Source organism: Callorhinchus milii, unplaced genomic scaffold (assembly GCF_018977255.1).
Source record: "Callorhinchus milii isolate IMCB2004 unplaced genomic scaffold, IMCB_Cmil_1.0 Scaffold8, whole genome shotgun sequence".
Classification (NCBI taxonomy): Eukaryota; Metazoa; Chordata; class Chondrichthyes; order Chimaeriformes; family Callorhinchidae; genus Callorhinchus; species Callorhinchus milii.
In genome coordinates, this window is record NW_024704749.1 from 7,841,930 (window position 1) to 7,856,180 (window position 14,251).

Below are 14,251 nucleotides of genomic sequence, written 5' to 3' on the forward strand. Positions count from 1 at the left end.
CCGAAAATCTGGGTTTTTAGAGCAAAAGAACACTTGGGCGTCAAGTCGTAAAGTGACCTTGGTTCCGCCTGACAGTTTCACTCCTATTTATTCACACCTTAATACCCTAAAAGGCGAGTGGAAGAATTGATGGGGATTTGCGAGTCATTAATTTTCACACAATGTTTAAACAGATTGAACTCTCTCTGTGACACTGCACCAAAGTTTGGAATTCCTATGCTTTGTAGTGGGTTCTCCCTCTCTGTAAGTGTGGAGCTTTGGTTGTTTACAGTTAGGTGTTGGGAGAAATGGGACAGGGGCGTGTAGTATGGATTATGGTCCCGAAGTGAATGGGCTCATAGGAATAGACCATTTAGCCTCTCAAGCCTGTTCCGCCATTCTATTAGATCATGGCTCATCTGTACCTCAACTCCAATTACCTCCTTTTGTCCCATTTAATTATTTACCCATTGGCTTGATGGGGCCAATGGACATTTCTTGTGTTCTAAACTCGAGGGGGAGACCGTAAAAGTTATCATCGTAAGCAATTCCGATCAGAGCAAGTGAATTACTCTCAATACCAACTACAGTTTAAACCCCCAAGACTATTATCTAGAAAGTGGCAAAGAATTTCAACACATTAAAGCAGGATTAACTATTTCTAGACGGTGCATTGGGAAGAAAAAAAATGTTCTTTTCCCTCCCACAGTGAAAATCCAAAACAACTGCATCCCCTAACAGATTAACCAGGTTGATCATATAACTGAGCCCCTATAAACTGCAGCCCACCAAATAGATTTCAAACCAAAACTCTGGTCAAAGTTATGATAGCTTTGAGTTCAAACAAATCTTTGAACTGCTAACTCAATCTACTACTGTCCAGGGGATCCAAGTACTGAAAGCAACAGTTTTGAGACCAAACAAGTGACATTTCTGCAGACCAAATTTTAGTGGTTAATATCGAAGGTTCCTTGCGTCACCCAGATTCTCCTCTTACTATGAAAGTAAGAAAAAAAGTCTAGTCATGAGGCAGATACCTTATAGTGTTATTGGGCAAGCTTTAAGAATGCAAGATAAGAAGCACAAGTTAGATAAAAAAACGTGGAAGAAAAATGCAAATTACAATCCAGGAAGTTACACAATTCCGCAATTAAATGGTTTATTTCGTTTATATATATATAAAAAAAATTGAAATAATTCACAAAAAAGCAAGACACGAGAAAGGAAGGCGGCAGCCATAGTATGCACAAAATGTATTATGGTGGAATCGGTTTTGGCTACTTATTGTAACGTGGATAGACTTTTTTCAGTCTTACCATCAAAGACAGAACAGATTTAGCAAGGACGGCAAAAAATCAGGAGAAGGAGAGAGAGAAAGGAGTGCGATGAGCTGGTAAGTAAGTAGTGCGAGTCACGAGACACAATGACAAGTTTGCAAGCCGCAATGACTTGTTTGACAAGGCTTGTGTTAGCACAGAAATACAGCTCAACGTTAATTACAGCAACCGAGAGATCACATTTATCCATCGAAAGCTAAAACAAAAGGCTCCACAAATCATTTAACTTCTACAAAACAATACACTGTTCGCATTTACCAAAGATTCATTAAAAGCTTAGTGTGAATGTCAAAGTAAAACACAGTATATGACATTTCTGCTTTACAATACATAGTCAAACCCAGTTATAAACATGCTCTGGTACAGTGCTGGGGCTTATTTTATTGAACTAAACAACTGCATTATAGCGATAACTTCCCTCTCCCCAAAACTGCACTACAGCTTATTTGTAAGAAACCTTAATTGGGGTCAAATTTGTGCGATTTCTTACTCAAGAAAACCAGAGTGGGAGCTCCTTCCAAGTAAATGAAATTCGCAGCTCCAACTAAAAGGGCGCCTCACTGCCCCAAAACAAAGCGAATTGGGAGTGGGTTCCCACAAGTTTGTGTAATGGACTTCTGAATTTTCTTAAGAAATACTGCAAAATAGGTACAGTTTCTGATGGCTTACTACATACGACATGGGGTTGAATCGATGTATAAACACACTTGGTTGATGAGCCCCTTTGGCTAACTCTGACACGAACTGCACACCCGCCTACCCCACGATGTTCTACGATATTTCTCACAGCGTGCAAGGATCTTCCGTGCATTGAACGGGAGAGCTTACCTCTTTTTCATTTCTAGCAGCTGGTTATTGAGTGCAGATCGCTCTTCCTCGAGCTGAAAACAGAAAACACAGCTTGAGGGTTTCTTTGTTGACAGAAATCGCAGGCAGCAGCAACGAGAGTAGCAACCGCTCGCATCTGTACTGTCTAAAGGCTGAGTTTGCAGTCTCAGCCAGAGCGGAATATAAATAGACACCCAGCTTTATTCAGTGCTCAAAACTCTCCACGCTTCTCATTTTAAATTTATATTCCTAAATCGTTAGTGAAATGGGCACCACTTGTAGTGCAGGAGGCAGGATATAACAGGGGAGGAAAGAGAAGAGGCGGACATTCTCAGAATGTAATTTGCTTCTGAATAGAGCCATTCCAGTCATCAAAGAGAATTGCGATCTGACACAGACGGGGAGATGAAGCGGGACCTATTCGCCTGATCTCAAGCTGCGAGTGAAGATTTCCAGCTTGTACGGTTCTACAAAAAAGCAGGTGCCTTTGAAGCGCTGTGTTTTACATATCGTGAGCTGGTTCTGTATTTCCTCAGTGTAAAGCTGGGGAGATGCAGGTGACGTGATGCTTATGCTAAACAGCCCGAGTGTCACTGTCTGCTCTGTGGGTGATGGATTTCCAGCAGACTTGGATCCACATGGAGCGGGTCCAGCAAATTGAGAAAACAAATCTCCACCGAAAACCATGACCATAGAAACAGTGAAAATAGCAGCAAGCATGGAATAGGGGAGCAGCATTTTTAATACTGGCTTTCCTCCAAAACTAATCTAATTGCATTTTAACAACAATAATCCTTGTATTTGATATAGTGTCTCATTCACATCGTTACGACATCTCCAAGCGCTTCACAGAAATACACTGTAAAATGGCTTGACTGCATGTTTTTAGGTGAAATTTTGTTCAAGGTGTGGAGCCTACTTCCTAACCTTGAAAAGTACAGAACAAGGAACTTCTTAGGAACCTGCCAGCAATCGAAGGGTTACATTTATGTGAGCAATTCTTAACTGAGGGTGATAATTGCTCTTACGAGCAAGGGGATCTAAAATAATCAGTATTAACAAACACTTTTTTTCCCTAACCTTTTCTTTAAGAAGAAAGCACGGTGTGAATGAGCATTTACCGAAGATTAAATTAATTTTAATTTGGGGGGGATTAAGGCAATGAACACTCTTTCTTTTTTAAATGAGTTTGTATACTTCACATTGCTCAGAATAGCTCTCCCGAGTCACACTGCAGAATTAATCAGTTACGATTTTGGCATCTAACTTTCTCTCTCCAATGACAACATCCAAACTTTACTACAATCCTGCTTTGCAGCACAGCTCTGAAATCTGTCCTGTATGCTAATGTGGGATCCCAATGTCAAAGTAATGTTTCCCTTGCATTTTAAGAAGGAAAAACCTAAATATAACTAACCCAGTTCCCCACAGGCTTACAATACTGGCTTCCTGTCAGCCACCAATGGAACAACGCTGGTCTCCAGCATTAATACTGGTTTCATTGGCAACACTTTGACTGAAACATTAATGTAAAAAGAGTGGTTCACAACACTGCTTAATATGAGCGGATCCATCTTTTGTAACAGAGATACACAGGGATGTTACTGGTGCAAATGTAGCCACCATGATTGCCTATACATAGAACATTCACTCCATTTCTAATTTCATTCTGTAAAGCGCTCAGAGACATCTCTTTTATGTGAAAGGAGCTGCGTAAATCCAGCTTCTTGCTTTAACCTGAACTTTCTCTTATTGTACATGATTTTCAAAATGTGAATCTAACTACAATACAGCATGAGGAAAAGTACCAAGATACTGGGACATGTGCGGACACGTAAAGGGAGATTAATAATGGTCGAATTGATTACTGGGCCACGCACCCAAGCAGGTAAGAGCACCACGTGTCCATATATCCCAGGTCAAACCCAGGTCAGACTGGCATTTACAGCTCCGAACAAAACCAGTCAGACAGTCTGAACTCAGGCACTGAACCACAGACTTGCTCAAACAGCTGAGAGAGAGGGATGAGAAATGGTTGGGGTGGGGGGGGGAAGAGAACCTCACACTGTTACAGTAGGAGCTGCTCCATAATGAACCGTTACCCTCAAGCATCAATCTGTAGAGATTGCGGAAGGCTTACAGATGCCCAGGCTCCAGCGTACTCCCTTCACCGCCGGAGCACACGCTTGCCTATAATCACAGCCGGTGGACCAGTCCGGACTGGCCAGTGGGCGCACGGACAGGAAGCCGGCCGGGTCAGCCACGCCCACTCTCACAAGCGCCTGTAGCGCTCGTGCGGGCAGGAAGTGATGTCAGTGGCGATCAGCTGACGAGAGAGAGAGAGACGGGGAAGGTTGACGCCTGCGCTCAGCACCTACCTTCTGGTGGCTGGTGACCTCGTCCTTGCTCCGGCCAAGTTCGCCCGAGAGCTTGACATTCTCCTCGTGCAGCGCCGACAGTTGCTGGGACTTGTGGGTCGCTGCCAGCTTCATCTCCTCTCTGCGGGAAAAAAAAAACGCCGGCACACAGTTACCATAGCGACCGCCGGGGCAACAGGAGGCGGGCGAAGAAAACAGCGGGGAAGAGGCTCAGCTTCTCGTTTAAGATATTTCTAGGTCACGTTTGCTAATCGAATGAGCAACGGGCAGGTAGTAATTTGAGGCTGGACTACTGTGAAACGGCTCACTTCAAACGTCAACCAAGCCAGCTTCACACTAGCAGGAACGAGTCGGTTCCAGGGAGTCAGACAGAGCCCAAAGCTCTCTCTCACTCACTCAGTCTTCACCTCAAACAAAAGGCTTCACTGATGTATTTTTAGAACGATTCACTTAAGCTTCCACACAATTAACCACCATTACGCACAGCCCTGTTTGGTGCATGGCTCACACCCGCGCATATTAGCTGCTAAGCTTATCAGCATTAATTTTCACACAGAGTCTGTGTGAGTGAGTGCGTGCGTGCGCACTGCAGACAAGCGGGCAGATCTACAGTGCCTCGCATCCACATCACAATGTTGAATATTCCTCAAGGGATCTATCTCTCGGCAGAGCTACGAACGAACAATGTGCTCGTTCCCAGCTGTCCCTTCAATCCCGTCGTTAATCCCATGTGCAACATCTGCATTTTAATACCAGCCTGGACAGATGGTGTAAAACCACGCAACAGATGGTGTAAAACCACGCACAGTTGGTGCGGCACATCAATGCACGGACCCGCTCTGTCCCACAATGGGCTTTCCATCTCAGCCCGGGCCTGGAGAGGAGGATGGGAATATAGAAACAGGAGCAGGCAATTCAGCCCCTCGAGCCTGTTCTGCCATTCTAGTCATGGCTGTTCTGTACCTCAACTCCAATTACCTGCCTTTGCCCCGTATCCCTTGATACCCTTATCTACAAATATCTATCTGTCAGAGTCTTGAAACTTTGAATGGAGAGACACTCCCCTTGTGCTGGTTTCTGTGACCTGGGGAGACGCATTGCTTGGGGAGGATTGAACAGCAGATATATGTGTGTGTGTGGCTGAATATCCTGGAGAGTTTGCTGGATTCACGAACACGTCATTCTCTCTCATTTCACAGAGTACAATTCGATCAGTGGCTTCTATGTGGCTCAGAGAGGGAACTGACCAGCCTTTCCAACGAAGCGTCTGTTAAACTACACAGGTCAAATTACCGAGAGCAGAGGTTTAACAGACATTTTACGACTCTTATCTGACAATGGTCAATCTCTCTCTCTTGCTTTCACTACACTGATGGATATGCCAGGCTTTGGATGAGACATTAAATCCAAGTCCCATCTGCCTGTTCAGGTGGAAGTAAAAGATTTCACCACCTTAAGAAAAGGCTTATAATAATCCATTGCTCTGGCCCACAACCCTCCATTGGGTCATTCACTGTGTGGCTATGTAGGTGACACAAATTAGTTGCTGCATTTTGTCTACAGATACAGTCACTGCATTTTACAGCAATTCCCCGTGAAGCACTATAATATTAAATAGAGGTATTGTTGAATGCTATTTTTTTTGGTGTAGTTCTACACATTTTAAAAACAAGCAGTGCGTTCAGGTCATGAAGTGTGTGTCCAGTATGGGGGCAGGGGTGTTTCCATGCTGGGGAGATAATGATTCTCACCCTGATACTAACCCAGCAAGCTACACTGCAGCTGCTTCAGACATGCTGAAAGCACAAAGCACACTGGGGAGCTATGCAGTACCACACCTATAATTAGCCCGAGCTATGAAAAACGGGCACAGAAATGAGAGCTTCTTCAAAATTACTGTCAACCTCAGAAATCTCACAATAGGGAACAAAAATAAATTGCAGTTTTGCCATTTGGAGCGCTTTGTGGATTTACTTTAACAGGACCATATTTTAATATATATACACACACACACCTCTTTGTATTTGATATAGCGCTTAACGCTGTACATAAAACATCTCAAAGTGCTTTACAGGCAATTTCTTGGCAACTGCAGTGACTGTGTACTCTTAGGCAGAGGAGTAGAGAAAGTCAGCAGTAAAAACTAGAACCGCTATTAGATTTTACAGCAATAAACCAGTTCCCAAATAGATGGAAACATCTTAGTGATTTGCCAGACTGACAGCAGCAGTAGGATTTCTTCCAAATCCTGGTGCACAAACTGCTCATCTCGTTAAAAAAAATTATACACTCCAAACCACAAGATCAAAGGTGAATCACTAATAATTTTTCCCAATTATTTATCTATGGATCAGTGTTGATAATCCCTCTAAAACAGTCAACTAACTTGTCAACAGTCAACAACAGTCTTGTTCCATAAATAACCCTACTTGGATCATCAGGAAAGGCAACAGTGACAGAGTTTGTATCTTAAAAAACACTGGAGACGTTGCGGGATCTTTTAAAGCCCCTTGAACAGGAGAGAGAGAGAAAGAGAGAGAACACGCTGACAACGAGCAGTCTCAGACAGCATTGGGTTTAAAATCTAATTCAGCACCTTTCCACATGGAGGTTATATTTCATGGATGTAGATAGACACATACACATGCTCACACACACATGCTCATTTGTGCGAAGGTTTGAGTGCTTGATGACAGGATACCATTGGAAGACTATTTGGGGTGAGACCACAAGTGTGCGTTTGAACGACTCAGGGTGCTGGTGCCCGTGGATAGAAACGTGCGCACACGTGCATACACATACAGGGCACATACATGCCTGCACCTGAAGTCAACATTTTGCGCAGTGTGATTTTAAACAAAAAAATCTGATGCAGCGTTCTGAACTTGTTGCGACGAGGAGAAATGGTCCAGAGACAACAGACCGACAGCAGCGTACCATGAATCACCCTGCTTCTGCAGCGTGTGGGGAGGAGGGGAGGAATCAGAGAGCATCAGCTACAATAATACACTTACACCAAATGTCAGCTTATTGTCTAAAAGGGCATCGATCTGAAAATGGTTCCTTTTATATTCTTGAACAGGCCACAACTGCTTGCTGAAGCCAAACAGAAAATGCTGAGCTAGGATGCTCTATACCTTGAAATCGATTTATATACATTTTTTAAAACACAAAAAAAATCAATCAGTCTGTAATTTCGTTGCTGACCGCTGGCAAAGTAACCAGCACGGCAGACCCTGTTCGGATCAATAAAACTGCCTGTGAAATATCTCTGTACCTTTAATGCTTGGTTCTAATGTCAAGAAACATCTATCATACGTTCTAATAAGCACACCGATGTCGTCCTTTGAATCAAGAACAATGAGACTGAAGTGTGGGTCCCCTCTGAAGGTTTATCCCATGCTTGCCAGAAAGTTAGCAACACACAGCTTGAGGATAATAGTTCAGATTCAAAGCACTCGCCATGAGTGCCTTTCCTCCTTTAAGATCCTCCTTTATGATGTTCTCAAGATTTTTAAAGCGTTTAATGGAGCACTAATATTTCCCATTATTATATCAGTCCAAAGTAAATCTGGATGGTATGATTATTTTACTGCTGTCTGGCTGATATAATAATGGAAAATATTAGTGCAGATTTACTGCAAAACTGGTCATAGAATCACTGTAGAGGAACTTCGGCTAATAAAAAAACCATTCCAGTCACTTTTATATTTTGTTTATGAATAATGAAACAAGGTCTGATAGGAAACCAGCGCAGTTATCACGTCTTCAAACACCTCAAAGCGTTTCACAGAATATACTGTAAAGTGAATTGTAAGCTCCAAGTACTGACAATGAAAATAAAACAAAGATCAGTCACTTCAGTCTGAAACTGTCTTTTTTTAGCAAAAGCAGGAATCTTCAAGGATATCAACTACTGAGCACTAAGTGCGGACACTCACATTTCTTTGCACAGGGTTCCGATTCTCTGATTCTCCGAGCTCAGTTGCTGCTTGGAGTGGCTCAGATCCTCCTGGTATTTACTGTTCTTCTCTTTGAGCGCTTCCAGCTGAGGAAGAGGAGAGAAAGAATGAATACAAACTTTTGTTGAAAAAGATAAGCATTTACACCCCCCACACCCCATCTCTTCCCACCCGGAGAGAACATAGTATCAAATCAGGAACACACTCAGAATAACAAACATGACTTACACTGTGCTGTGTCAGTAAAAGGAAAGCACCCATTGTGAAAGCTGAGTCTTATTAATTAACACATTGCACTGAGCACGGCACACTTAATGTCTGGAAGGGACCGACGAGAGTAGTGTCCTCATCCACACACCATCTGTTAAATAAAATGACCATCTCCCTTTATAATCTTGCACCGCTATTCCGCTGTTCACTCTCCACAAAGCATTGCATAATCCCAGGCAAGCAGTGAGTTTAAAACAAAAATTATTGGTGACGAGTTACCAGAGTAAAGCACTTTGAATCTAACATTGCATTTGTATAGCGCCTCTCAAGTTGGGAGGACGTCCCAAGGAATTGGACACTAAGGGATTTGGACCCGAGCTGGGGGAGGGCACAAAAGCTTAAACAAGACTTTCACCAGAGGAATGGCTATGAACCCCCACCCTCACACACCAAACACACAGCTGCTGATTATAATGATACACTGTTACCCAGAGAGATTATTTCTGTGAAACACTGAATGCTACCATCTCGCTGAAAACAAACCATACCTTCAGCTGCACAGAGAAGCAATAGGGGGAATAATTGTTCGGTAAAGCGCGGATATCCATGACGAAAGCGAATGAGAACCTTTGCTTTGTAGGAAGAGAGAAAAATGGGAACGATCCAGACACAGACACACGAGGCAATGAAGAATCCTGCTCGATGCTATCTTCAGTGATATCACTACTGGTCTGTTGCATAACCGAACATTGCTGATCAGACTCCAGTCAGCCTGCCTGCCTAGCACAGGCTCCTGCGTTCTGAGCTGCAGCTCCTCACACAAATCAGCTTCATGCTCCAGCTACATCCCACAACACTCCCAACACAACCCTAGTCTACGTTGGCCCTCCCCCCCAACATGAACCGCTTAGTCTTTCCCCAGGCTGTTGTGCTGGCTCCCGCCCCCCACTCCCCCTATCATCATTGCCTTTAATATTTCTCTTCTCAAGAGCCTAGCCAATTCCCTTTAATAAAAATCAACGGACGCTAATTCCACAAGGGTTCGTGGTGGAGAATTCCACATTCCAACCACACAAGCCTCCCCTTTAATTTCCGTTGTGATGACTTTAAAATTTGTGTCTCATCGACAACTCGCGAAGAGGCACAGAACAACGATTTGCATTTATATAGCGCTTTTCATGACAGGAGGACGTCCCAAGGCACTGGAGCAATAGTGAAGAGTTTGCAGCCGAACTAGTTGTTGATGTCAAGAGGGGTAGAAGTGGGTGGATGACTAAAGGTGCAGTCAAAGAGGCGATGAAGAGGATAAGGCAAAGGGACTCCAGGATGGATGAAGGGCAGAAGGGCTGAATGGCTGCTGGAGAAGCTCACAGTAACATGCTGTAGCCCAGGCACAAGGGGAATGTCTTCTCACCTCCTGCTGAAGTTGCTGGTTGTTCAGCCTGGAGGTCTCCAGCGCTGCCGACGTCTCAGCCTCCTGCTGCTTCAGAGCGCTCCTCTCCCTCGTCTCCTGCTCCAGCGACTGATGGGCCTCCTCGGCTGCTCGCATGGCCTAGGCAACGCAAACACAACAATGGTGGTTGGAGTCGAACGTTTAACCTTCCGCTACCACAGCCGGGTATCCCAGATTCCCACGCTCGCTCTAGTGCCGTGCGCAATCGGTTGACGCATTTCGCCCCCAAAAAGGTGTATCACTCAACTTTACCGTATAACCTGTGAAGCGCTTTTTAGACATCTCAGCGATGCAATACAATGCTTATATCAAATGCAAAGATTGTTATTATTAAATAGCCGCCACATGGGAGGGGGGGGCGGGAGCCAGAAAGTAGATTATTCAGGTTTCACTTGGCGTGGAACTTTTTGTGACCATCCAAAAAAATCCACAGAAAATTGAAAAAAAAACCCTAGAAAAATCAAACAGCGCTATTTACTATAATACCGATTAAGCCTCCAGCCTGTAATTAAAAATTACCCAAACTTGGAGGAGTATACATGTGACAATCTCCCCAGGTGTCCGGCTCAACTCATGCTAAAATAACACATGCTACTGAAATCTCTGTGAATGGCTGTAAAACTATATGTCTACTCGATCAGCAGCTGGCTATTCATCACTGTGGATAAACACAAAGTTTTAGGTTTACAAAGACAATTGCTCGCTGTAGTTTAAATTACATTTTATACATATAGAAAAAAGGATTTCACTTCAAGGAAGATACATCCAGAGCCACCAAATTAACCTTGAATATCCTGTCATTGGCACTCAAACCAGCTTTAGTGCATTAATGTGTTGATCAAGCTTAAACAAACCTTAGTTTTATCCACAGTGTCGGACACAGAATTGCACTTCGATCCACGATGCACAATTCATTCAAGATGACAATTAACCATCGCTAACAATTACCTGTGCAAATAGTAACCAGTGGCATGGCATTCACCGGAAAACCACAATCGATTAAAAACAATCATTCCCCATTCCCCTCACACCGTGGACAAACAAACTCTTGTGTCGTGTTAGTAGAGCCAGGAGGTGATAACAATCAGTGCAAAACAAAAACCCGCAAACCTATTAGTGAGAAGTCATTAGCAAACAGAGTGCGGACGGACAGTTGTGCTGTGTTGGTTTACTGGGAGGTTGGCATTCGGTACCTCGCTCTTCTCTGATAAGGTAAGGTTCTGTAGACTCCGGAGTTCGTGGAGCTGGGAGCTGAGGTTCTCTCCCTCCGCCAGCAGCGTCCGCCTTTCCCCCAGCAGCTGCTGGAGCTGAGCAGAAACTTGCTCCTCACCTCGAGCGGCCTGCTCCTTCAGCCTGCGCTGGGCCTCCACCAGCCCGTCTCTCTCGCTGCTCAGCTCTGCCTGGGCGGCCAGCAGGCCCCGCACCTGATCCAGCAGCTCCTCCTTCTGGCGACGGAGTCCAGCTCGATCCACATCCGAGGTTTCCTGCCCAGCGCGGAGAGAGTCTGCCAGCATGGACAGGCTGGAGTGCGCCTTCTGCAGCTCCACCTTCTCTCTGGCTGATATATCCAGCGCCTTCTTCAGCACTTCGGCCCCGGAGAGAAGCTGATCTCTCTCATCCCTCAGCTCGTCCCTCTCACTGACCGCCTTCCTGTGTTCAGCTTCTGACACCAGCTTCTCCTCCAACACTCGATCCTTCTGGGACAGCAGGTCAGCATTGGCCAGCATGAGGTCCTCCATCTCCTGCTGCAGTAAACGGACATGATTCTCAAGACTAGAATGAACTGCAGCTGCGGACTCTCTCTCCACCACAGTGGCATCCCTCTCTCGTGTTAGTTGACCCTGCACCACTCTGACCTCTTCGTCGAGTCGGTTGTGTTTATTCTGCCATTCGGCCATCTCTTTAACAAGACGCTCCTTCTCCCAGCTCTGCTGCTGAAGGTCGGCTGCCAGTCTTCTCTCCTCATGTATCAGACGGAGTCTCTCCGAGTCTAAAGCTTCTTTCCCACTCTGAGTCTCGGCGAGGAGTGAGGAGAGACCGGAGGCAGCGACCTCCAGCTCTGCCTTGTCTCGCGCTGACCTGCTGAGTTCCTCCTTTAAGCCCTCGATGCTGTCGAGGAGCTGATCGCGATCTGCTGCTCTCTCAGAGGCTTCCCTTTGCTGTTGAGACCTGACCTCCTCCACCTTTCTCAAGAGAGAAGCTTTGTCTGACAGCAGCTCGCAGCCTTGACTCTCCAGAGCTTCCTTCTCCCGCAGTAAAGCCACGCAGCGCGATTCCAGCTGGGACAACCTCAACGCGATTGAGTCGTTCTCTGCTGCGAGATCGCTGCTCTGTCGCCTGAGGCTCTCCTCGCGCAGCGCCGCCTCCTCGCTGCACCTCTGCAGCTTTCTACCCAACTCCTCGTTCTCCCTCACCAGCTGGTCCCTCTGCCCAACTGTCTCTCTCTGAGAGGCCATCAGCGCTTCCTTCTCTTCCAGCAGGCGGACGCGCTCCGAATTCGTCATCTCTCGGCTGCTCTTCACCTCCTCCAGGAGTTGGGAAAGGCTGAGTTTGGAGGCTTGAAGCTCTGCCGCCTCCTTCACGCGCTCCTCGACTTCTTTCCTCCAGACCCCACAGTGGTTCCGCGCCTCATCCCTCTCGGCTGCCAGGTTCTGCGCTTCCTGACTCAGCTCCTGGAGCAGTGAGCGGAGACCCTCCAGCTCCTTCTCCAGGCTTTCCTCCCGCGACACCCGCGCCCCACTCTCTCTTTCCAGCCGCCTGTTTTCCTCCTGGAGGAGGCTGTGGCCGGCTTCGTGCTGGGCACTTCGTAACAAAGCCTCATCCAGCTGGGTTCTCAGGGCCTGCCTCTCCCCGACCAGCGCTTCCCGCTCCGTGTCGGCCTCTTCGCGACAGCGGCGGAGTTCTTGGGCCAACCTGTCCCGTTCTCTTGCCACTTCCTCCATTTCCGCCGCCGTTTGTCCCCGAGCAGACAGCAGCTCCTCCTTCTCCAGTTGTAGCTGCTCGCGCTCCGCGTCTCTCCTGCTCCGCGTCTCCGCTAGTAACGCATTGAGGCTGGATTCAGACACCTGCAAGGCTCCGTTTTCATCCTTTAACCCGTCAACCTTCTCCCGCAGACGGTCGGCCTCTGCGAGAACCTGGCCTTTCTCCATCACTAAGGCGTCCTTTTCCAGGCGGAAATCCTCCCTTTCCTTCAAAAACTCCCCCTTTTCCAGCAGGAGTTGTCCGTTCTGGGACTCTAAGTCCTGGTTTTCTTTGCTCAGGGCTGTGCACTGAGATTTCAGCTCCCCGAGCTCTGACCAGAGGGACTCTCGCTCGGCTCGCAGCGCGTCTCCTTGCTGAGCCAGATGATCGTTATCTCCCTTTAAAGCGCTCACATCCTCTGCTACACGTTCGCACTCAGACTTGGCTGACGCTAGCTCATTGGTTAAAGACTACCGAATTTTAAAAGGGGGGGGCGGGGGAGAAAGAAAAAGAAAGAAATCAAGAATAGTTAAGCAAGCAAATGAAAACGGCACGGATAAAAGACAATGCGAAGGTGGAACGTGCTGCGACAAAAAACGAGAAACACTGTGTTAACTCACGGCTTCCCATTTCATAGCGTTTTTATTACGGTTGGAAAACACTGCAGGGCGGAGGGGGGGGGGAGAAAGAGTTAACACAATTAAAAGGGGCAACGCCTTCTTAACCTCCATCTCAGGCACAGTAACTCACTCCTTCAGAGGTGCGAAAGGAGATTTGGGTTAGGAGGGGAGGGGAAGAGGAGACAGAGGGTGTCAGGTGCCAAACCGCTCTGCGGCATAAGGCTTTTCAAAGAGGCTCCCCCGGCCCCCTCCCACTTCCCCCCCAAAGATCTATAAAGGGGGGGGGTCGTCAATTCTTACACTCAGCCAACGACTGCTCCCCATTAACTGCCTAGGAACGATTACTGCGGAGTTGAGTGACAGCGTTCCCCCTTTCCGCCAGAGCAGAGTAAATCAAAGACAAAAAGGTTATTGCGTTTACGGCGAGAGGAAAAGGGCAAAATGAAAGCAAGAAACTAATCGGCAGGGATTAGAGGAACAGGCACCTGAAACAAGCTCTCCGACTGATCAATACTACAACATA

The 14,251-nt window shown here is 46.4% G+C and overlaps 1 protein-coding gene across 2 annotated transcripts in view; it reads right to left on the reverse strand.

The window, feature by feature from the left end:
• Positions 1-14,251, reverse strand: part of clip1a (CAP-GLY domain containing linker protein 1a) — a 53,531-nt gene that overhangs the window by 6,247 nt on the left and 33,033 nt on the right. The window contains exons 17-22 of one of the 2 annotated variants that reach the window (XM_042337799.1): positions 11,341-13,578; positions 10,109-10,246; positions 8,464-8,570; positions 4,523-4,643; positions 2,145-2,197; positions 1,017-1,037 (exon numbers count right to left, since the gene is read on the reverse strand). In XM_042337799.1, the coding sequence (XP_042193733.1) occupies positions 1,017-1,037; positions 2,145-2,197; positions 4,523-4,643; positions 8,464-8,570; positions 10,109-10,246; positions 11,341-13,578 (2,678 nt within the window). The remainder of the gene's footprint in view (positions 1-1,016; positions 1,038-2,144; positions 2,198-4,522; positions 4,644-8,463; positions 8,571-10,108; positions 10,247-11,340; positions 13,579-14,251) is intronic. The other variant, XM_042337800.1, reaches the window with a different exon arrangement.